Source organism: Anopheles merus, chromosome 3L (assembly GCF_017562075.2).
Source record: "Anopheles merus strain MAF chromosome 3L, AmerM5.1, whole genome shotgun sequence".
NCBI lineage: Eukaryota > Metazoa > Arthropoda > Insecta > Diptera > Culicidae > Anopheles > Anopheles merus.
The window spans coordinates 17,766,462-17,791,392 of record NC_054085.1 but is presented as its reverse complement, the minus strand read 5'-3'; the positions used below and the strand labels follow the sequence as shown (position 1 = coordinate 17,791,392).

At 45.1% G+C, this 24,931-nt stretch overlaps 2 protein-coding genes across 5 annotated transcripts in view; one reads left to right on the top strand and one right to left on the bottom strand.

Moving 5' to 3' along the window:
* The window catches only part of LOC121598411 (opioid-binding protein/cell adhesion molecule), a 96,865-nt gene that overhangs the window by 53,262 nt on the left and 18,672 nt on the right, over positions 1 to 24,931 (top strand). For all 4 annotated transcript variants that reach the window (XM_041925230.1, XM_041925229.1, XM_041925226.1 and 1 more), the window contains exons 4-7: positions 13,896 to 14,042; positions 15,835 to 16,035; positions 16,412 to 16,533; positions 18,408 to 18,555. In XM_041925230.1, coding sequence (XP_041781164.1) covers positions 13,896 to 14,042; positions 15,835 to 16,035; positions 16,412 to 16,533; positions 18,408 to 18,555 — 618 coding nt within the window. The remainder of the gene's footprint in view (positions 1 to 13,895; positions 14,043 to 15,834; positions 16,036 to 16,411; positions 16,534 to 18,407; positions 18,556 to 24,931) is intronic.
* Positions 18,052 to 23,564, bottom strand: LOC121598412 (proton-coupled amino acid transporter-like protein pathetic). Its single transcript, XM_041925231.1, has 7 exons — positions 22,796 to 23,564; positions 20,489 to 20,551; positions 20,218 to 20,368; positions 19,909 to 20,030; positions 19,517 to 19,834; positions 19,199 to 19,411; positions 18,052 to 19,083 (listed from the first exon to the last, which is right to left on the bottom strand). The coding sequence occupies exons 1-7, from the start codon at positions 22,855 to 22,857 to the stop codon at positions 18,672 to 18,674; spliced, it is 1,341 nt and encodes a 446-aa protein (XP_041781165.1). The 5' UTR covers positions 22,858 to 23,564; the 3' UTR covers positions 18,052 to 18,671.

Genomic DNA, 24,931 nt, shown 5'->3' with positions numbered 1-24,931 from the left:
AAGAAGCGATTAATGAAGAGGCATCAAATTAGCTGCACCTAATAAAGTAAATGATGATTTGGTCGTACACCGAATTACCACCATCTCCGTATGCTAAATTTAAGCCACGGTTTAAGCACATGCACACTATAAAACATGCGTGTGTCGTAAAAAAAACCCCGTCACCATTAATCAACTTAATGCATCAACCAGGGCTGCGGTGGAGAGGGAGAGCTTCTTGAAGTAATTTCTTTTAATATCATTTCCGCCATCCTTTCGGAAGGTGTGTGCGCCCAAGTTCAGTTTTCAATCAACCGAAGGCGGAGGCATCACGGTAGCAGAAACGGTGCGATTGGAAGTAGGGAAAAACTCGTAAAAAAGTGCATTAACTCTTATTAGAGCATATAGCGACCGTTAAACAGAAGGGAAACCATTCGCGCAAAGCCAAAAGGGGTCGTCTTCGTCGTCGCGGGCACTTGCATTCCTTGCACTGGCACTGGCGAGTGCCACTGTTCACTGTTTTAGTAATAGCTAAAGTTTGGGACGCTTTTCGGTTCGTTGCGTATGCGGCACAACAGGCAAAATGGTTGATCAGGAGAAGTAAGTGAAAAATAATAAAAAACTAGAATTTACTCACAAAAAAAAAAAACACGGCGACAAGCCAATCAGCACTGAGTAAAGAGATCACCGAGTTTGCCGGTGGGTGGGTTGGTGAGAATATATTAACCGTTACATTTCACTCTCCCCAGTCACCCAGTCACCCAGTCAACAGGGGAGTACGAATCTATCGCAAATATTTGACAGGATTGGTTGTTGTTCGGTGCGCGGCGACGATACCGTAACAGCGGAACCATCGAAAGATGAAATGTCAAGGTACACACACACACACACACACACAAACACACATACACGGCATTTCCAGTAGGCGGTTGGGGAACAGCAACGTTCAACATCAAATGGTTGGGTAGACAAGTCGTTGTACTTGTCACACGGTACACAGTAAAACAGACGACGAACGCCAGAGTAAGATGGTTGGAGGATTGTGTTTTTTTTCTGCTCACAGTGGAACGTTGCGTTGTAAAAAAAAACTTGTCCATCCATCGTTGTTTCGTCGCCCGCAGCGGAAAGCTTGCCAAACCATTGCACAGTGGGCAAAGGCCTGTATAAAAATCGAAAAACTAACTTTGTTTACACCATACACATTTTCTTAAAATAGATACTTAAACTTAGATGAAACCAAAATATTTTACATTTTTATCCAAAACTTTCTTAGCTATAGGCCATCAAAGCACAAACTTGGTGTTTTTTTGTCCCAAATTTGAGCTATTTTTCGACCGAACATAAACCACAATATTTAAGTAAATAATGGTTAGATTTTGATAATCAATGTGTCGTTGGAAAGGTTTTTTTTTTGTCGTACTTTGATGTTATATTTGAATATTTTGCAAAAAGTTGTTTTTAAAGTTCAGGAATGATTGAAAACCAAACAACACTGCTGAATTTTTGGATATTTTCATTTTGGAGAGTGATTTTTTTAGGATTCGACTCGATTTCACTAGTGAGTCGTATATTATAGGAAAGATCAACATTTTTCCTACGTTTTGTCGTTAAAATTAGCTGCGATCATCTGCGATCCCGAAAATTATTAAACTTTTACTTGAAAATAGCGCGAGCGATTTTGACCTGTGAGGAGCGATACACCACCAGTATCTAACTACCTGTCATAAACGAGTATTTGAAAAAAAAACAAGCAAAAAACAAAGCTGAAGAAACAAAAAAACAGTTTTTAAAAGGTCGTAAGATAGGAATCAGCTCTTTTCAAAACCAACCATGAAAACACAATTTTTTAGCGCGTAATACTTTAAAAATTCATTTTCAGTAAGAAACTTATTCTGCCTTCGTTTTAATTTCTAAAATTTTTTGTTGATGCTGTTAACTGATACGCAATAATGCAATGGTGTGAGCGATAATTATTTAGTATTTTTCGCTGTCTTGACGATTTTAGTATAGGACTGCCCTGTATAGTAAGAGCAATTGTATTGAATGAAGAAAAACTGCAATAGCACGAGGAGTTGATTTTCATCCCGGCGTTTGTATGGCCGTTGCCCACTGTGCATTGGAAGCAAGCAACAAAAATGAAGAACAAAAAAAAATCTCCCGCTTGAATTGGAAGGGAATGAATCATAAAATGTGTAAAAAACGACCATACACAGCAGAAGAAAGGGAGACAGCAGGCGAAAAGAAACATAATCATATTCGCTTCTGCTCGGCTCGGCCGCTCGGAAATGGGGAAGTTGGTCTTTAAGAGCATTTTCCTTCGGGGCTTTTCCATCTCACTCTCTCTCTCCTTTCTTTCCCTTTGCATCGTTCACCGGACGTTGTTTGGTGACGTTGTTTATCGATAAGTAGATGCTTTCTTCATCATGCTTTTTTTCGTTCATTCCGTCGCCGGTTTGATGGCTGCAGGCTGACAGGTCTGACTTTTGGCCGCACCGTCCCATGGGAGCCCGAGGCTGGGAGGGACAGTGCAGGCGCAAATAGGGACAGGCACGAAATTTCAATGGAAGAATAGGAAATCATGTTACGAGCGCAAGGGGAAGGAGTAAGAGATAATACCTAATAGGGATGTTTACATGAGTTCGGATACTGTTTTTTTTGTGTGTAAAAAAGCAAGAATTCTCTTTGAAACCAAAATAAAACAACAATAACCGTTCCGTATAGATGAGCTTGTTGAGCTTGTAAAATAATAAAAAAAAAAATCTCACACAAAACCACTCGCTTATCTACTTGTCAGTACAACTTCCCTTTTGTTAGTGGTTTTTTTCTCTTTTTTTAAGTTCCGTGCACACTGTTTGCGTTACTGTTACGATTTGTTTGCACATAATCTTAAATGGTTTACACAGCACACCGGGCGACACGTGGTCGCATGACGTGTAGCGTGCAGGCGGCTGCAAACACTAACGCCGTAATAAGCTCCGAGGTTCCATTTTACACCTTACCTTTCGCGATGCAATATTCAACTACAAAGCATGCACCAGTGTGTGTGTGTGTGTGTATGTCGTGTGGTTTCCCATGCTCGGACACAGCAGCTCCCCGCGTGTGTGGAGTGTTAAGAACGTGTGCACAGTAGTGTCATTAGCGCACAGGGTTTGGGCGCCGAAAGCCCGCCATTTCCTTCCACTCGAGAGCAGCATATTAATGGTTTACTTCCCGGGCGCTTTCGGACTTCCGGTTGCCGTGTGCTCGGCCGCAACGATGGTGACTTCCAGTTTAAAGCACACTTCGTTCGTGTCGGACACTTTCGTGCTGGCGTCGGAGGCGACCCAAAGGCGCACCCCGAGAATGTACCGCGCGTTTGGGGGAGAAGGAGGACCGCTTTTATTGCCCTCGCCGACTGTATGGCTTTTTATTAGGTTTGAGTTTAATTAAAATTCATGCTAGCTAGCGACTGCAACGGCACAGCCATATCCACCCATACGGCACTTGATGTGCTGCCCCCCCCCCCCGGGGGTGGGTGCCCTCGGATGGATAACTCATAACATTACCGTTCTAGCTTGCCCATTTGCCCTCGCAACGAAGGTGCTTCGATATTAGTTTCCAGCGAGCCAAGTTTTCGGAGCAAAGGAGGCCGTTGTGCTGCGTGCGATCGTTGCAGCCATGCAGGCGCGTTTCGTACCCGGCGGAGCACTCGTTTGTGTGATTATTCAATAACAGGAGCTGAAATTGATGGATAAATTGATTTATTTCGGCTCGTGGACGCAACAACTAACGAAGGTTGCGCAGTGCGGGAAATTAATTATGAAAGGCAGTGCGCGCGGGGGTTGCTAAATTTCATTCCAAATTTCTTAACAATTGTCTTAAATTTGCAAAAAAAAAAACAGCATCGAGAACACACGGGAAAGAAAAAGAATTATGTACCGAGCGGCTTCCAGCGGTGCTCTCACTTCCAAACTCCTTCCTTCAAGTGCTAATGATGACTAAAGCGCAAGAATAATGGCCACCGATTCGTGAACCGGCTTCTCGAAGACAAGCCGGCGGTAATTGCGGCACTTTGCCACCTCACGAACACAATCTCCTTTTCCCCACACCCCTCCCCCCCCCCTCGAGAGGCACAAACGATAAATTCAATCATTAATTCTAATCCACCACCTTGCGAAAGTGGTCCCGCGGGAATAATTTTCCCCGGGCAGGCCCCGGTCGGTGTGGCTTCGCGCGCGCGCGCCAGCTAACCTACTGATTTTCCGGACCCCGAGAGCAATTTATTGGTCCAATATTTACGCACTCGTGGGTTTTTTGGAGGGGGGTGGGGAGGTGAGAGGGGGGATTGAGGGCTGCTGCTATTTGGGGTGGTGTTCGTTTCCTGTCAGCCACCGTCATCAGCGCCTTCAGCTCCACTATCACGTCTCTTATTCGCTTATTCGCGCAACCGTTCGGTCGTTGGCAGCGAATAAACAATCGAGCAGTGAGTGATAAAGATTTTTCGCTCGTCTCAACAACTTTCCAAGCCTGCTCCCCTACAGAAAGAGAGAGAGGGAGAGAGAGAGAGAGAGGGGCCGGTATGGCGCGTCTGCGTCACGGTCACGCTGGGAAAGCTTCCGGAAGCCGGAATTTCGTGCGAATTTGTATTCACCGATGCGTGGTGCGCCCCGGAACAATACGCATCAATAAACTTAAACGCGGTCGGGTGGGCGGGAGGAAATGGAATTGGAGTGGCACTGGCGAAGGAGGAGAAGGAGGGTGGTTGGTTTCGATACGGTGAGATATGGTTTGTTGATGTTGGGGTTTTACGTGGATTAAAGTGAAAACGCTCTCCGCTCGGCTCGTTGGACGCTCGGTTCGTTGCTAATCTTAGCACGGAAGGCTTAGCACGGGGCTTGCACGGGGCGGGATCGAAACCGTGGGGGAGGCAACGCCCAACGCACACATGCAAGCACAAGCACGGGCAGGGAAAGTTTTGTGGCGAGACTTAATGGTATTAAACGTGAAACTAATGTACCCACAGAGACACCGACCGCAAACGCGTTTCGTGCGAGTTTCTCGAAAGAAATCCACGACTCTCACGTGCTATTGGCAGCTCAACACACGTGTCTCTGTGTATGTGTTTGCTGTAGCTTTTTTCTCCCTTTGTTCCAGCGTCCAGTAGTCACACACATCTATTCGATGCACACATGGAGAAAACATCACAAATTTCCCTATTTACACTGCAGATCCTTCGCATTAGAACGGAACGGGGTTTGTCGCCAAGACAAACAAGCGCAAGCGTGCAATGGTCCGATGCTCGTGTGTGTGTGTGTGTGTGTGTGTGTGTGTGTAGATATGCACCACCGCCCCGCTCGGACCACCAATAAACGCCACATTTATATACAGATAGCGTGTCATAAATAATAATTTGCTGCGCTGGAGCGTTTTTGCACGCAACCGAACCCGAACAAACACATACGCCTCGGCACTTTTATGTGGCCGCCATCGCCTTCGACGCACGGTTGGGCGTACACACCACTGCAACAACACTGCTTGAGCTGCTGCTGCTTCATAAATACAAAAAAAACGGCCCGTAGCGAGCCACTCCCGCTCGTAACTGCAGTCCGGATGCGGTCGCCTAAGCTAGATCCGGTCCCGGTGTTGGGCGTGCGGCACCAGGCGTCCCCACCACCGCACAACGGAGCACCGGAGCGGCCGCGGCCGCGAATCTCTTGTGCGCTCGCGTGCTGGCAACCCTTTGGCGCAATGAAATAAAGATAGCATTATAATTGAAAAGGAAATAAATTCAAACCGAACTGCGAATCACGTGCGAGCCTCGGCCGGGAGAGCTTCCAACGACGGGGGTAGCCCCGTTACCCATTTGTCCTACCCTCAACCTCGGCCCCAACCCGGTCGGTCGCTCAGTGCATTAGGCCATTCCGTCCCACACCATGCCTCAAAGTTTATGGTTGAATAATGAAGGAAGTTATCACTCGAGAGCCTTTCCGGCAGCTGAAAATAATGAAGCCAGCCAGTTGTAGGAGAAATGGTGCTACGAAACTGCATGCCAGGCCGGCCGAACGTTAATGCAAACTGCGCGTTAATTATTTTCTAGTTGGCTTTAACAAGTGTGAGTAATTGGAGCGGCACGCAGTGCTTGTTAAAGATCGAACAAAACGCAATAAAGCTGAGCTCATAAAAGTTTTGTGTATTTTTTTTTGTTTGTTCGCGTAAATGCAGTTGAGTGCGAAAATTATTACTCACTTTAAGTGTCTTAGCAAAGCAATAGGTGATGAATAGTGCAAAATTATTGCTCCTATTATAATTGTAAAATTTATAAATGGTGAAAAGAGAGATCCATTGTGTAATTTTAATTATTTATTTTATATTTACATGTGCATAGGGACTGCTGGAAAGGTCGCTGAATCTTTCATCGATTCGAATTGCTAGCATGGTACCATCGTTTTCCGTTTGATTCAATGCAAAATGTTTTAAAACGATTTTAGTCGATTTTGCAAACAAAATAGTTTAAAAAATATGTAATTCTATTCATAGCTTAAAGCCACCACTTTTAGGAATGAATTAGGATAGCTAAATGAGCTCTACAATGACCTGATTTGAATGAACTCATGACAATTTGAATAAACAGTAGCAAATTGATTGGCACAAAAGGACACAACGGCTTTTCTCGACACTTTTCCGTTTTCGGCGATCCGCTATATCACAACCACTGTTGTTAATTGTCGACATTTTTGTAATGATATTTGCAGTAAGCGGCTGTCAAAATCATTTTTCGATCGTGATATTCATGGTTACCATGACACAACTTTCCAAGAGCGACAATCATTTGGTCAATAACAATCAATGCTTTTGCGATGACATGATTGCAGAAAGAGTAGAATGAATGTCATTTGACATTGTTCATGTGACGCCAGAACCGCTTAATCGTGCATTTATTGATACCTAGCCTTTAGACCATTTGATATTTTCACTCAGTCAACCAGAAAAATGTTGTTCACTTACAGAAGTAAAGAAATTTACGTGAAAACATGAAAAAGGAACAATTTTTCATGAAGATTTAGTTCACTTGAAGTATGGAAAAAGCAAAAGTCAAATGATTGTAGCAGAAAAATATCATCGTGTCAAACGACATTTTTTCCGTGATTGTCGAATGAAAGCGTGAATCTAGAAAGCAGTTGAAGCATTGCAGTATTACAGTAAGAATTCAATAGTTGAACGCTTTTTAGTTGGCATGCTTTTTAGTTGAACGCTCGACATTTAGCTGACAGTTCAATTAAAAAGCATTCGTTTGTATGGAAAACCCGGTTTTTGAAAAATTCACAAAAATCTCATGGCCTGCCGAGAAAAATTTCATACATTTTTGCAAGATCTATTAAGGAGAACGGGTCGACGCAAAGCCCGTTGCTAGGTTGCCATTTTCAGCTCGCTTTTGACAGTTTCATGACAAAGTGTTTACAAAAAAACGGCTAAAAGTTAACGTGGAAAAGTAGACGAATTTACTATTAGGAAGAATATATTGGTTAAATTTCTTGCGGTCAATCACTTCTGGAGAATAAAGGAGAAGTAATTGCTGTCTACTCTGTACACAGTTAACCTCATGGCTTGCCATTCAGTGGCCACGAATCACTACCGTTTGCAACGGTCATGCTGGAAGAACGAAAAGTTTAACAGGCATAAAACAGCACTTTACATGTTCCAACTGGGTAACAGAAGTCCTATTTACTTTCATTTTAACAAAGAGAGTAAAATGAAACATCGAATCGGCACACAAAAGTACAATATGCATACCGCCTTCTGTTTATAACCCGACGTCCAATGATAAAAGAGATCCTCGGATTGTATCAGCCATGTAATATTCTAACTGGATTCTTGTAATATTCTAAAAGGAAATGAGTGCAAAATGTTGAACAAAATTCTTATTCACTCCATAGCAACGTCCATCGCTAAACATAAACAATGTTCAATTTAACTGTCAAAATTTTCCCATGGCTTTCTGTCAATTTACTCTAAGCGCTTCGACCTGTTCTCTTTCAAAGACTTTGCATTTTTGTATGGAGAAACATGCCAACTAAAAAGCACATATTCAATAGTTGGCAGGGAAACGAAGTTCAACCAGTGAGTTCAGACTGTATTTTGTAAAATTTTATGTCGACGACTATCACCGTTCGCAACACTGATCACAACCAGCAATAGAGTGATAATTTATCACACAGCCACAAAGAAAAGCGTGGTAAATATTTAGAAATTGATTATCTTTGAACCATTCAGCAGCTATAAATGCGTTTCGAATTCAAAAGCTTTTTTTTTAATCATGAATATCCATAAGTATGGTTGTAAAATGAATCAAACACAATTTGTAGAAATGAAATGTAATCTATTAAAGTGCATCGACGCATTCTAAGGGTTAACTAATTTGCACTAGTGCTCCATCAAACGTACAATCAAAGGATTTGAATCAAAGTAGTGCATACACGTCGGTGTATTGACACACGTTCAAGCGAAGTGATGAGTTCATGCTTCCGAAGTAATTACTCATACAGGAGAAAAGTGTTCTTGACAAATTAAAATGATATAAATTTATTCAGAAAATGAATGCCAGGTCATGTGTGTGTTTTTTCGCTTCATAATATATATAAAATTTATTGAAATAATTCAGCAAGTTGAATACGGTTGAAAATATATTTAAAAATAAAAACATTATAAGCATACAACAGAACAAGCTCGCCGATATAAAACATTTCTAAATAACAGGAAATAGTTGTTATAACTGGTTACTAAACTTCTTTAACGGTGGCAAAACAAGATGTAATGAGTCCCAATTGTAAAGAAAACAACAAATTATGGAATGTTTTCCTCCAAACCCTTCCGTTGGCTACTCTTTCACACGCGAAGAATCTTTTTCGATTAACAAAACAATGCAGCATAAAATATGACCCACCGTTGTTGAAGCGCACCGCACTGCTCAAGGCTCAAATCCGCAAACAAATCTCCCCAACGCTCTGCTCCATCACGAATCGCACCTACCTAGACCTCCCTCCCAGCCCCCCCCCCCCCCGTTGTCGCACCAAAACCGCCGTTTTCCACTGATCAAATCGTGTGCGGCCTCGCTAATGACTGACATTCGAGCCCTGTCTGGGCAGCGGGCCAAGGAAAGGCCTCATTTTTCCGATATTTATCGCCCCGCCGGTCGCCGGCACAATAAATAATTCCGCACAGCACAAGGGAACTAAGGTGAAACGAAAGGGAGCTGTAAGTGCGGACAGCAGCGGACAGCAAAACAAAAAGAGTGCTGTACGCGCCACCACCACCAAAGCGCGCACGAGTCCGCTTTTATCCGGCGCAACCGATTCCAACCGGGCTGGCTGGGGGTTTCTCCCGTTTTTTTTTTCCAATAATACCTCCGCGGTATCCTTGTTGTTTTGTTCCGGCATTATGCTAGAACGAGTGTGGGTGTGGGAGGGGAGAGGGCGGAAGGGTGTAAGATGAAGCCGGGAGTGATTATTTTTTCGGGGCCGTCCCCTTTTATCTGAGCGCCACCCTGATCGCGCTCCTCGGGTGGCACGGTAAAGGGGAAAGCGGGGGGAAGGGGTGAAAGGAGTGTGTGTGTGTGTATTGTCACGGGGTGGAACCTAAACTCGGTTTTGGTCGTAAATTTCGTCATTTATTAAAACGATTGGAACCGACATCAAATGGGGATGAAATTGATGATTTTCACCCGAAGCGGAAACGGAAACGTATAATGCGAGCAGAGGAGGGCGTCGCAACCCCATTGCGATGAACCACAAAAAACGGGAGGGGAAGGGGGAAGGGGGGGCACGACATTGGGGCAGGACATTGTCCAAAACTTTTTCCAGAACACCGCTCGATGGACAGAGCACACCGGGGCCACACGGTCGTTACATAATCGCTGGCCACCGACGGCGATCTATTTTGACACCGCTTTGCTATGGAACAATGGCCGTGCGCGTGTATAACTGTGCGGGTCAATAAAGCGAAAGAAAGAAAAGCACACACACACATCGACGGATTGGTTGTGATGGAAAAATAATCAACTATTATATCCTGAAAATGGTGATTAATTCATACACAAATTGAATCCAATCACGCAACTAATCAATTATATTTCCATCTTCACCTGAGCGCCACAGCGCAAACCCACGGGGTCCAAAATGGGGCTGCATTTCGGAACGCTTATTAGCACCCCTTAAAGGCTGGCGCGCCCCTCTTTAGCTGTTATTTCCCACTCCCCTCGCTTCGCTGTTGTGTGATCAATGGTGTTTTGTAGTCAGAGTTGGCGGTGCCGTACCAACAGGGAACCTTCACAACAGCGGAGCGTGCAGCATGTCGAGGCTTGCTATCGCAAACCGTAGAGCTGGGAAGCTTGTAGTACCATACGAAAACACTGGTTGTCCCTTACTTACCTCGTCCTCTCGTCTTAAGGCGTTTCGTGCCGTGCGCTTTTTGGGGTTGCGAATGCATTGTGCACCGAAGGGCGAACAATGCACACGTCACAGGACACACTGTTGATGGCTAGGGTCTCGGTGATTGCATGTACGGACTCTTGTATGGCCCCTTGTTCCCCAGTGGCAAAACCCACACGCTCATCGTACACACTACTCGCACCGCGAGTAAAAGGTTTGCGTCACAAAACTTCCTCTACCGTTGGTTTCGCAATCATTGCTGGCATGCACTGCCATCATCCATCAGGGCACGGCCGCGCCACAGACGGTGCAGCTAAACTTATCCTCACCTTTCTCTCCCTAGCACGTGAAGGAACCGTAGCGTAACACCTTTCTGACAGCTGCTGCTGCTGCTGCTGCCGGTTGGCTGGCCGGAATTGTTTGCTGACGGCAAATCGTGCCAAAGTTTTATTAAACAAGCTGAAGGGTGCACGTGGAATGCAATTATAAAAAGTGTCATTTACGGTGAAGGTTTCTGCAAACACCCTCGTTTGGTGGCGGCCATACGTGTGTATGGTGTGTGTGTGTGTGTGTGTGTGTGTGTGTGTGTGTGTGTGTGTGTGTGTGTGTGTGTGTGTGTGTGTGTGTGTGTGTGACTGCATGGGGGCTAGGGCGCCCCAAAAGTTTGCAGGCACTGGTTGCACGGAGCATGAGTATGTCGCTCAATGCGTGGAGGAAGTTCAATGAACAAACATGTTACATTGTTAGCTTATTTAGCACGAATGGACGGAAGTCGCCAGGCAGCGTGTGACATTTTCTATCAAACATTATTCAGCCGAAAGAAAGGCCATACCGGTGCTTTAATTAAACTCTGACTCTGACGCATTAATTTTGTAGAAAACAGTTTTACAACTGGCTGTATTACAGGGTTTCCCAAGTGATATTCAATACTCACGACCAGTGTTGTTAGCGGTGACGTTCTTTGACATGAAATTGCCTACTTTGACACGATTTGAAGCTTCGCATTCAGTTTTGGCTCTTTCATTCTACAGTCACGTCAAAAAATGTCGTTTGATTCGGCGACATTTTTTGGCGACATTCATTTGACTTTCATTTTCACTAGATGTGCACTAGATCTCCCTATCTTATGTAACACTTTTTTCTTTTAAATTTGTGTACTCAAGCAAGAAGACACTGATTTTCGCTCTGGCCAAGTAAAAATGTTTAATTTTTCAGTCCCTTACGATTGTTAAAGGCTCGAGGCAGTTCTGAATTCACAAGATGAATGTCAATTGACGTTCAAACTAAATTCTTTTTAGTGTCATGTCATCGCAAAGACACTGAAGGTAACCATACAAATGAATGTCGGTTTTCAACAGTCGTGTCATGGCAACAGTGAATGTGATGAACGAAAAATGATTTTGACCAGCAGCCTACTGCGAACGTCAAAAAAAATGTCAACAGTTTACAACACTGCTCACGACTTGTATTTGTACACATATTGGTAATAAAGCTGTACGTTACACACCAAAATAAATTAGAAAAAAGGTAAACAAAGCCGTGGATTTCCGGGTCCTTACAGGGTTTCCCACGGTTTATTGGTCAGTTCCCATGATTTTTTGGTGCGTTCCCACGATTTTTTCGTTTCTCATGGATTTTTGGTTCGTTCGCATAATTTATTGGTGTTTTCCGATTGGATATCAACACAATTGGGCCAACAAATTCAGAGAAACGGCCAAAAAATCGCGGGAACGCTCCAAACAAATGTGAGAACCCACCAAAAACTGATGGGAACCAACCAATAAATCGTGGGAAACCCTGTATGACAAATAAGTAAACTTTTAAATAATCTAGATTCTATCATTTAGTCTTCTTGATATAGCTTGTTCACTATAGTATTCCATTTCGTCTACATGATTTTCAACGCTTAACAGGAAGGAATTGGTAATTTGATTTGAAAATTGTTAGTATGACATTAACATGTGGGTGTGCTCAGGGCTATTCGGTCACGGTGATAACACAAAATTTTAATGCAGTTGAACTTTAAAAATCGTTCAACGTAGTTCAAAATTGTAATCTTAGGTAAGAAACATGTCAAATAAGCATTTTGGAGATTAGCATCTCCAGCAGTTAGCAACGTTTTGGCTGAAATTTGACTTTCGCGGAAGTTAAATCACGTGTGAGTGATTAAATTAGTGTAACACGCAGCAAGATACGAGTATTCTTCTCAATTCGCATTAATAGCATTGTTGTTATGCCTGGTAACAATTTATTGAGTAGCTGGAAAGACTTTCTTAGAACTGGCTTATTTGGACTTTATTGCGCAGTTTAAAATATAGCTTGATCTGTGCTTTCTGCTTTATCTTTTGCTGCTGTCGCTAACTTGCTTGATGGCGCCTATTTCTCGAACAGCTGATCAGTCTTGACCTCACTTGAACCTGTTTCGCGACCGCTGCCGAACTTTGTCTTAATTGGCTCTATTTTTGATACGCTTGTTTATCTCGCCTTAAGGGTTATCCTTCTGTCCTTGTCTGTCTAACAGCGCCATCTGGTGTTAATCTACTACAATATTCGAGCTGTCTTTGACAGCTCGTTGTTGCTATCAACACTCGCTCGGCTAATCCACACGAGGTCGATATCGTGCCAACAAGCATATTTCGAGGGCAACCTGTACTCTATCAACAGCATTAAAATCAGCTTGCGATGTGTTGAAAATCATGTGGAATAACTGAAAAATTATTGTGCTTCAAATAAAACATTTGATAGCTGTTAAAAATTAGCCAATATGCAAGCAACGAAGAAAGTTGTTGAAATTGGAATATTGCGCAGCAAACCCTGTAATGCTTATGGAGTGCATTACGCTTGTATACAAAGTTTTAATTGAATGTTACGAGTTTGCAATGCTCAAAGAACGGCTTCCGCTTTAAATGACACATCCAATTAAAGTATTTTAAACTATTTTTTTTAAATATGGTACAAATCTGTTATTGAAACATTTCAAGTTTTGACCGAAACCCCATAGGAAAAAGTGATGCCAGATTCTGCTTTAACACACTGAATATCATGTTGAAGAAATTGAAATTGAAGAGTTTAAGGAATATTGAGAAACATCTCGATACAAATAAATTACTCTGTTCAACACCGGAAAGTGTCTCAAAAACTAATGTAAATAGAGATTAAATTAAAAGGGAATATGAAATAACAAAAAACCCTGTTCACTTGCAGCATTGTCCGCACACAATGCGCTCTTTATCATACTCGCCCACATTATTCCTAGCAATATACTTCATTTCTTGAAGAATTTATCAAACCGTTTACAGTTTTATCCACCACAGACCGTTTTCTAACCGCTTTCTTTTTCTCAACACCGTTTTCCAACCTCTCCCCCACCCCTTTTTTTTCTCTGTCGCTGCCCTTGTGCACGATCTATCATTTCATAAAATGGAACCCCACTGGACTCTCTCTCCCTCTCTGGACGGCACCACACCGCACCGGCCCGGCAACGCTGCTCTCTTCCGCACTCGCCGATAATAGGATTAAGCCACAGCTTCCCGGAGCCATTTATTTCAACAATTGATACTGACGCACCAACCGTCGCACCGAAATTTATGACTCGAGGGCATCTCTACAAGGCTATCATCGGCGACTCGATCGAGCTGCCGTGCAAAGTAAAGGATCTGGGTAAGTATTGCCGCCTGTACTGCCCTTTGTGTATCTGTTCCACTTTCCGTCCACTGTTGCATTGAGTTTCCCCCCATTACCTATCTTCCTTTGACCGTACTGTAAGGCACACGGGGGTAAGTGTGGAATTTTGTAAGCGCCTGCAATTGTATGCTTCCCAGCGGCACGTAAATAAGGTTTTTGGTTCCAGCTCGTGACGTGGCCGCTTGTGCAGTAGTGTTTTGCCCTGAGCCGAAGGATGCATTGAGGAGGGGATAGCGTTGGAGCCAGACCACAAGGCAGGTCTGTTTATCAGGTCTCGTTTATGGTCAGTACCAGAGCAGGCTGCAAAGCGTTGGTCAGTGCACAGGGCCAGGGCCACAATGTGTGCAACCGTCTCCCTGGTCTGGCACACACAGACACCAGCACGCAGTGACTGTATGGCCCCTTCCCTTGGGGCTGGTGATCTTGCATTGAATCTTGCTACGGAGGTGCAGCGCGCCCATCTAGATATGCAAACAAGCAGCATGGGAAGCGAACCGTTCCAGCGGCGAACCGGACCAGGAGTCTTAGTTTTAAAACCCTTCAATGCAACGCTGCTTTAATGCTGCGCGTTGGCAAGGCAGCCGTCTGCTGGAGATGGATGCATGCCGGTTATTAGGAATGCACACTGCAAATTAGACAATGGCCAATTGTCAGCTGCTGTTTGTGGCTGCTGGTTGAGTTAAGCTTTGCTGGAAGGCTCCTAACAGCATTCAGTCTTTATAAGAGTGAGAAATCATTGATTGTAGCGCCAAGAATTGTACGAAAAAACATCTCATTTGTGGTAATAATTGTACTACCAAATTGAATCGCCAATCCGGAACTCTGCTTTTTCAACAAGCCCTCCCCGTAAGAGCCTTAAACAATCTAAAAGAGATTAAAATAAAATTAAAGGCCTATAAAATTAGTCCCTGCTCGCCACGGAACACGGAACCCTCAGACAAATGGCTAACGACACTCATAATCATTTTTGGACACACACACACACATTCACACACACATACACACATACACAAACACACGACTGCTTCTTTTTCGATCCGTCAAAAGCCAAGTGAGGAATGGAAGAAGCTGGGGCAGGGCCGTACTGCGTCGATAAGTACTCAATAGCAGACGGTGTAGGTACTTCCAGGGACCGATCGTTTCAAAAACCGCACGCATACACTAACACCAACCCCTTCCCCTGTTCCGCTGTTTTCCCATCCCGGTCCAGTTCCACCCCGGGAACTTCCGACTCTCGATGGCTGTTTGCATGCGCTTAATATTTGCGCTGTACTTTGTGTTTTTAATAATCTGCCTTCAATTGGCCCGAGTGTGGCTCGGACAAGGCTGAGGCATGACTGGGCACACACACACACACACATAAATACACACACACACACACACACACCACCACCACTGGAAGGGACACCATCGCATGCTAATGGTTCTTCGTTTGCTTCCATTTTCGATAGCGTTCGAGTGCCTCGTTGTCATTATTGTTATTATACGGTCCCCTGCTACCATCCTCTCTGTGACACCTCTGCCGAGTTCTATTTTGTCATGCAGAAAACTGTGAAAACGCAGAGCCAAACCTCGGGCGCCCCACCCCGATAGTGCGCTACGCTGCTACGGGCCGAGCCAGCAACAGCAACCCCGGGGTCCCCGGGGTGGTTTTGGCACTGCGGTTTTCAGCAGCATATGGCCGCCAGTTGCACTCATGTGTACTCTTTGCCTCATTGTTCTCCTTTACTCCCAACCCCCACCCTCTCTCTCTCTCTCTCCCCAACAGGGTCGTACGTGCTGCTGTGGCGTCGGGGGACCTCGGTGCTTACGGCGGCTAATTTAATGGTGACACGTGATCCAAGATTCAAGCTGGTCGAGGGCTACAACCTGCAGATAGCGAACGTGAAAATCCAGGACGCCGGTGATTATATCTGTCAGATCGGCGATAACGAAAGCCGGGACCAGGTCCACACGCTCGAGATACTGGGTAAGTGGTGGCGCCGTGCCGATGTTACGGTTGATGGGGTTTGATGTTTTCCGGGTTTTGAGCTGAACTGGAATCGATTAGCGGAAGCAAAACCCCGACCCCGGTTGGGTGGGGCAAAACGGATCGCAAAACAAAACCAGCCTCTATTGCATTTGACTCGAAACAAAGCCAAACAAACATGACACACGTCACAGCTTTTGCCGTTGACAGTGTGTGTGTGTGTGTTTTGTTTGGGACGAGTGGCTTACCGCGCACCGAGTAAGTCATCCACAGGCTGCTGAAAGTGATACTGGGCTGGGGCATCGTTTGACAGTCGAGGCACGCCAATCATCGTCATCGTCGTTGCAACATACTAATCGAATAACGATACTTTCAGTACCGCCCACCATACGCGTCGTGCCCCAGAATCGACAAATCACCGCCCGGAAGGGCAGCACGGTCACGCTGGAATGCAAAGCGTCGGGCAACCCGGTGCCGGCCATCTACTGGCACAAGAAGGTAAGTTTCGGGCGCACCGGGTCAGGTCAAGACGTTTGTTTCTCCTTTCCGGCCGGGTACGTCAAGGAAGCAGCGTCTCGTACGTCTCGTCGCTACGGGCGATCGGTGGGATGCGAAAACAAACGCACACTCGCTGCAGTGGGTGTGCGCGCCTGGATAGATACGGGTCTTTCGGCTGAGTAAATATTGTGCACTCGAGTTTATTATCGAGATGTCCCGGGTGCGCTCGTACTGGCTGTAAATTATGCTGCACGGAAGCTAGCTCCGAGCGAGGACTGTGCTTCTGTGGTTGGTAAGCGGTGGAAACGCCAACATAAGGCACTCTTATCGATCGCCATATTGAATTTACACTCGCAGCAAGTAATGGGTAGTGATATGAATAGTTTAGCAGTCAGGGGTCAGCACAAGTACAGGGTTTTTTCAAGTCACTTTCGAATGTAGACATTGTTATTCACCGCGTGCAGCGTGTGAATCCATTTTTATCTGATATTTCATTTCCATCATAATAACTTACCTTCTCCACCATGATTTTCAACACGACGCAAGCTGGATTGAGTTTGACAGTTCTTTGTTGTGTGTTGAAAATCATGTGTAAAAGCTGAAATTTCATTTTAAAGCAAATACAATATTTGACAGCTGTTGAAAAACATCTTGGATGCGGTGAATAATTATGTACAGATTCGAAACTGACTTGGAAAGCCTTGTAAGATGAGTCTGGATGGTTTGCGAGCATGGATTGCAATTTGAGTTACTTGGATCTAAAACAGTAGAACGTTCCTTAGAATTTTGGTACTAAGCTTACTGCAATATCAAATTCCAATAAGAGGTAGTCCAATAGACAATTTACAAAAATGGAGTTACTAATGAGAATGTACAGTACGCAAAAAACCAATGTAAATGTTTTTCAAAAGTTGTGTAGATTTTGATACGTACAACGACTTTTCCTAGTTTTTTAGTTGTCGAATCCATCGATAAGTCATGTTGGCTGCTACTTCTAGTACTACTTGTGGACTACTTCTGCTTGTAGTTCCTTAGTATTTCATTCTTTTTCATATAAGATTTCACTTGTTAGTACGATCTCTTGTAAGAAGCTATCAAATTGGCAAATATTTCGTTACGAAATGGAAATTTCTACGAAATAAAAACTATTTAAAAAAATTAGACCTCACACACGTCGTTTTAGACGATAAATTGTAATACTTTTACTAGATCATTCATACATTTCTAAATAAAATTACATTACGGGAATTTAGCAAAAAGGTTGACCATCGCTTCAAATGGCTGGATTTATACTAATTTTTCTATTTTTTATTTCGATTGCCCGCAGTTTTTGGGCCGAATTTCCCATGATCAACGCAAGTGATAAAACACTAATTGCAAAATTGACCCCGAAAACAGTGTAATGTGGCATGGATAGTTCAATGGTATTGTTGGACAATGTTCTATATGCAATTGGCAATTTTGAGATGGTAAAATTACGGGTTAATGTTAATTATGTTAATGATACGGATGGTAAATAAGAATCCTGCAACAGAATTTATTGGCAGCTACTAAAATTGCTTCAAACTAACTTTGCACTGTTTGCCAATCCCTGGTTTAACAAAGTGCGGGGAATCGATACAGAATTCGCTTATATGTCCTATCCAATAATGTTATCTCCACAAAATCCTACAATCGAGCCGGTTTTTACTGCAGAATTTCATTATTATTTCCTCGCTCAGACTGCCAGATATCGAAGTTCCTGGGAAGTAAATCAAACTTTCCAAGGCTGTAATAAACCACGCTGCCTTTCCTTTCTTTGCGATACACGTTCTACGAAAATGGTTAAATTTGATTTTTATTTGTCTGCTTCTTCACAAAATCACCATCGCCAGGACGCGTTCAGTGGATCGTCGCACCTGTCGGAAAGCCCAACACTGCTGCTGGAGCGTGTCGATCGCCACCATGCCGGTGTGTACCAGTGTACCGCGGACAACGGCGTCCGGGAATCGGTCCACGTCGACATCGATGTCACGGTTCTGTGTAAGTATTGCGCGTGTTCGTTTCCTTCGTTAATGCTGCTGCGAACAGGTGAGGAGCATTTTCCTTTCCCACCCTATCCCCTAACCTCGTCCATCATTTCACCGTCGATACCCACGTCAGTTGTACAGTGCAATGATGTTGTTTACGCTGGAAATGGTACCGGTCACCAGTAGAAACAGTCCAAAGCAGCAGAGTGCGAAATTCTTCACCAAGCGCCACCGCAGCCGGCCGAAATCGTTCGGCCACCGGTACACCGTATCGACCACGATCGGTATCCACAGGGCCAGGAGGGGGTTCAGTACGGCCCCCAGCAGTCCCATAAACGTACCGAGATGAGGGATGCCGCAGGCGGCCGCTATGTTCACCGCCAGCATGCCCAGCCGCAGCCCGCTCTGGGCCACCCCGTTCCACCGTTTCGGTACGCGCGTGTGCAGCTTCTTCCAGGCAATCTCGGTGGGGACGTAAAAAATCAACCCGATGGAAAATAGCACAGCAACGGCCGACAGCACTTGTATGCACGAAACCAGCCTGCGGGGGAGGGGGATAAAGGGAAGCGATATTATGTGTTCGGGGCGATAAGACAGTGGGCGATCAAATGCAGACGTCGCAATGGGGATTTTTTTCCATGTCCGCCGCAGCTTACACGTTTTCGGTGGGGAAGTTAAGTATGATGGAGCTTTCCACGTCATCGCCGTACCGGATGTAGCCGACGGCACCGAAGAAGCTGTACAGGATGGCCAGACAGAGGTAGTTCAGGTTGACGATGCCGGGACAGCCGAGATAGTGCTGCGGATGACGCATCTGATTTTCCAGCGGGAATATGAGACACGTGGCGTCCAGCGCAAAGTACACGATGCTGCAATGTTTTCGTGTGTGTGTGTGTTTTTTTTGAAGACAATCAAAAACAGATGAGTGGGTTTTGTGTTTTTTTTTTTTTGGGTGTGCAAAAACAGACCCTTACCCCATGTACGGTGCGACCGTTGATGCGGTCGGCAGCATGCGCCGGTTCTCCAGCGACAGCGGCTCTTGGAAGATAAACACGAGCGAGATGACGATGTTGGCGAGGATAAGAAAGCCGGCGATGGCCGAAAACGGCACCAGATACTTGATCTCGCGTATCTGCGTGATGAACAGGATCGGCACGCCGACGAGCAGTATGTACGTGCGGTCGCTCCAGTCCCACCCGGTGCGGTAGTTGACCACCTCGCGCAGCGTGGTGCCAACGAACACGATAAACACGACGACCGTCGTCAGCATCAGGTACCAGTCGATGATGTTGCTGCAGCGTGGCAAGAAAAACAAAACCAACGAATGAAGTCTATTGAACAATGGCGGGCGCGCTGGTGTACTGACCGTAGCGCCGTGCCGAGCGCTCGCACGCTGGCCGGACCGTTGGCGCACGCTTTTTCCACCGTTTCGGCAAACCCGAGCACCGGTATGCGCTCCTTCTTGCAAATCTTGTACGACGTGCTGACCTGCAACGGAGATTGCGAGAGATTGTGCGGATTGTGTGTGTTTTCCGCGCTGTGTTATTGCGCGCAGCTTGTGTGTGTGTGTTTTTGCGTGCGTCCCACTGCCCCACTGTGTGAGCCGTTCAATTATGTGAGCCACACCCGTGGGGGAAGCAATGGAGGAGCCTGAGGAACTGTACCATCAACATACCAGTATGTGCGCGCTGTGCGAGCAGAGGCTCGCGAAGAGGAACGCACCGAACACGCCAAACACGAGCCCGCCGTTCTTGAACGCGTACGGCACGGAAAGGATGCCGATGCCGAGGGCCGACTTCATGACGTGCACGAACGTGCCGAGCGTGCTGCAGCGGGATAAACGGGATTGGACAATGAGGGGGGAAGAAGGGGGAGATTGAGCTTTTTGTGCTCTCAGGGGTGTTGGAGGATCGCGGCGGCTAGGAGTTGCCGTGAGCTTTACTTACGAGGTGGGATTCGACACATCCCGGTATTTGTGTGGATCGTACTGGCTCGGCGCTGTGATTTGGCTGCAATCGAAAGAGTGGCAGAAATGCGGGAAATGGTACGGATTGAAATTAGGTTACAATTAGACGGAATTTGCGTGGAGGTGTGACTGCGTTGATAATGCAATCGTAATGTTTCATATGCGCTTAGATTATGGCTGAAGTGTTTGGTTAAATTCCAAGATTTCTGAGCTGCTGCTAGCAAACTTGATACCAGCAAATATTGGCTTCTGGTTTGGGAAACAGCAGCGCATTGAGGAGTTTGGGAAATGCTTCTGGAAAAGGGTATTGCATTACAGGTTGTGTGAATGTTCGAAATATTGTTCAAGTAATGGATTAAACGGGTTCGTGTTCCCTTTTCCCCATGGGATGGACTAAACCCAACTTTGGATGACTTCGCAGTACTGTAAAAGTTAAATGAGCACCGTCACCGTAGGAGGAAAACTCATTTTTTCCCTGGCTGTTCCCGAGTACTCATTACAAAGAAAAAGCTCAAGGAAAACTACACTGAACTGAATATAATTGGAGTTTTGAAGTTGGTTTCACATGAAAAGCTAACATTAACGATTTCCTGCATTTTGTTTACGCCGTAAACAACTAAGACTAAGTTACACTGAAACGCCGTCAATAAATTACAGAAAATTGTAAGATTAAACAGTAAATGTAAATTGGTAAAGCCGAGGAATGTAGCAGCCGCTTATAGTGAGTTTACGCTGTTTAGATTAATTTGAACTTTAAACGTCAATTTGAAAGCTTTTTTCAGTTGAATCAATAGAGTAACAACTGTACTAGAAATATTCTTTTAAATCTCAAGGTTTTAGGTTGAAGTTCACTAAAATTAACTGTTTAATCTATTTTTTTAAACTGTTTCTATGTGTTTTCGGTACCCTTTATGGCATCAAACATATCAAACCATGCCAGAAGTATGCGAAAATACATTGTACAAATCAATTATGTTTGAAGCTAAGTGGCACCAGAAAAATACAGTGAAATCTCTATAAGATTTCTAGTCTCTTCAAGGAATTGTTTCTTTCATATGAACATTTTCATGATCCCATCATATCCCAAACATCTTATGTCTCTTCAAGATGAATGTCTCCCAAAGGCGAATATCCTTGAACATGCGATTCGAAAGTCAAAATTCTCTCAAGTGACATTTTGGGTGACAGTTGACAAAAATATTGATCATAGGATGCTAAGTTTTTCCGGTGGATTTTTGGACACTTCATAGCACCTGCTTCACTGGTTGAACTTCGATTCCCTGCCAACTATTGAATATGTGCTTTTTAGTTGGCATGTTTCTCCATACAAAAAGTTTATGAAATTTTTCTCGGCGGGCCATGAGATTTTTGTAAATTTTTCAAAAACCAGATTTTCCATACAAACGCTTTTTAATTGAACTGTCAGCTTACTATTGAGCGTTCCTAAAAAGCATACCAACTAAACTACAACTATTGAATTCTTACTGTATCTCTCTTAAGGCCGGGCTACATTGATCGTACGCCGTAGTGTAATTTCGATTTTCATTAGCGCATCTGGCGGCGGCTGACCGAAGCATTTTGCCAAACAATTTGGAGCCGCCTCAGAAAATATGTTATTTTTCCATGTTTTTTACTTAAATCGGACAAGAAAAGTTTTGTAAAAGGTGGATGCACATTTCTTGCTCGCATTGCATCCATTTTCATGACAAAAAAAAGATGGAAAAATTACTTAATTTTGAGATCCGGCGCAACCATTCCCTCGATGACCAAAAAACCACCAGCCGCCTCCAGATGCGCTAGCGAATATCGAAATTACACTAGCGAGTACGGACAGTGTCCCCCGGCCTTTAGCTGAAGGTTCCTTGTAGATTCGACAGAGATTTCACTATATAACCATTTAGTTGCCTAGCATTCACTTCAAGCGCTTGAAAGTATGGCTTTGCTTATGAAATGATTGGAAACGCAGAATGATGGTACAATACCAAATTATTGCATTTAAATACTTTGTTGGAGGCGTTAGATTATTTTAGCTTAGGATACAATACATAATTTTTAATAACAATTTTCAGACGTCATAAGGAATGCTTTTTAGTACACTGCAAAGACTAATGGGACAACAAACACCACTATTAGCATACAGCCACGGTCATCCTAGTATCCTCATTTGGAACTACGACAGGATTTTAAATTATATTTTCGGCACTTTCACTAATTGTCACAAAACCCACGCAACACGTTCACACGCCCATCAATGCCTAACATAAACCACTACCGACCCATTCATTACCTTCCATCCGATTTGACCGCCAACAGTTCAACGCCTTCCGGAGCGGGATGGGTCTTCTCCATCTTTGCGCACGCAAACGCAGCCAGCCACACCGGACCGGAAAGCGCCACCTTTAAATGTGGCAAACCTCTTCAAAACTGGCCGACCAAACGGTGGCGCGCAAATTGCACACCCCAAAATCGGAACTAACACCTCACCACAACGCACGCCACTACCACCACCACCACAAAACTGATCAAATCAGATTTAGCTCAATTGATGTTCGACTCCGACTCGGCACTAATTGATTTGACGTACTCGCAGGCGGCCCCGTCCGCATCCGCCACATAAACAACGGTCCCAACTTGTCACCAACTACTCAACACAACAACACAAGAACAACAAGCGTCACGGCGCTGCTCGACACATTAATTGCCCTCGCGCTGGTGTTGCTCTGCCGGGCGGGCTAGCTAGCAGCAGGCACTTGACATTTTCGGCCACGCTTGACTTCAAACACTCTCCGGGATATCAACCGCTCTCTCTCTCGCGCCTGACGGTGACACTTATGCTGCCCGCGGGACGGCGTGTTCTCCCCCTCGGCACCTCACACCTACTCATACTCAGCCTGATGCGGCATGATGGTCGCAAAAACTTTCGTCCCAACAAGCACCGCCTTAAAGTGTGGCCAACCGCACACCGAAGATGACTACTGGATCGATGCGCTGCCACACTGGAACTGAGCTGGAGTGTGTGGCAGCAGCCACAGCAGAATCGGTGCCGCGATTGCGATCCCTTTCGTCGCGGTTTCGCGCAATGACAGATTTGAACTTGAGAGCGGCCGGTACGAACAGGTTTTGCGCACCCAGCACAAATGAACCAGCATCAGAAAAGGGAATGGCAAAGAAAATACAGCAACCCCGTACATCGCGGCCCCCAAACGGCTGCGTGTCTTATGCAATGAAAACAATAAGATACATCATGCAGTAGCATCAGATCTATCTTCCCCAGTGATGGGGTGAAGATTGTTAACGCCTCGTTTTGCGGCTTCTTCGCTACGCTACGTTGTTTTCGCTATGATTTGAGTGGCGCGGTGGCGTAGTAATTACGGTAACCGAACGGGAGTAACCTTCGGGCGGGTCGGTCAAGGTTGCCCTCCGCGCGGGGCCATGCGTTTTGAAAAGTGATCGTTATTTCCATTACCGGGCCCGCGCGGCATCTTAATTATGAACCATTGCGGCGTGCAAGTGGCGTAGAGCGGGATGAATTAAAGATTGGAGGATGCGAAAAACATGTCGAGCCCACTTGTCAGCAGGGAAGGTCGGCGCGATCGTAACCAGTTCTGCAGTTTTTATTCATGTTTTTATTTGATTCATAATTGATGTTGCTTTCAGATCAGTATTGCTTCCTTTTTTTTCACCAGCCCTGCAAACACAACGCGTCACGAGGTGCTTTGCTTTGTTAGCATTCACATTCACCATCGTGTTATCGCAGCTCCATATCGTACCCGAATCGATTGATTGAAAGAATTTCAAATCAACTTCAACGTATTCCACCGTACAGAGTACAGGCTGCTTTAAGAATCAGTCTAATTGGATATTGATGCTGCCATCGCGCACCGAATTCCATCCCCGCCATTGCACACACACACACACCTTTGGGCTATTGGGCGCTATGTGAGAAATTTAATTGCATGAATCATACAACAGCCAGAGCGCTACAAGAGCGATCATTATGCGATCGAAACATTCCTCCACGAAACGCCGCTAGTGCGACGCTATAAACCCTCCACCTGTGTGTCTCTGGCTCGGGGCGCTAAATTCCTTTCCGCCGAAGAACCGAAACTTGGCTGTTTCCGCTGCACGTCGTCGTACGGTGGCGATTGTGCAAAATTCTAGAAATGATAAATTTTCCCCATATTGTGTTTTGGGGGCTATAGAAAGGGAGCAAATTGAATGCACAAGCGAATAGGATGCGCTCCCTTCGCCTGGGCAATCTGGAAGAGCAATTGCTTAGAGCTGTGTGTGCGGGGCTCCGGGAATGATGTGGGGCAAGGTGTAAGAAAATTCGGTTCGAACGGTGGCACATGCCAATAATATTTGACTCCGTTCAATAGGAAACGGGTTGCCCCGGTTGCTAGTGGGGAAGTGGTGTTTACCT

Coding starts and splice junctions, on each gene's coding strand:
- LOC121598412 (XM_041925231.1), bottom strand. CDS start 22,857: ATGGAGAAGACCCATCCCGCTCCGGAAGGCGTTGAACTGTTGGCGGTC. Junction 20,552..22,795: donor GCGGTCAAATCGGATGGAAG/GTAATGAATGGG, acceptor TTTCGATTGCAG/CCAAATCACAGCGCCGAGCC. Junction 20,369..20,488: donor GATGTGTCGAATCCCACCTC/GTAAGTAAAGCT, acceptor ATCCCGCTGCAG/CACGCTCGGCACGTTCGTGC.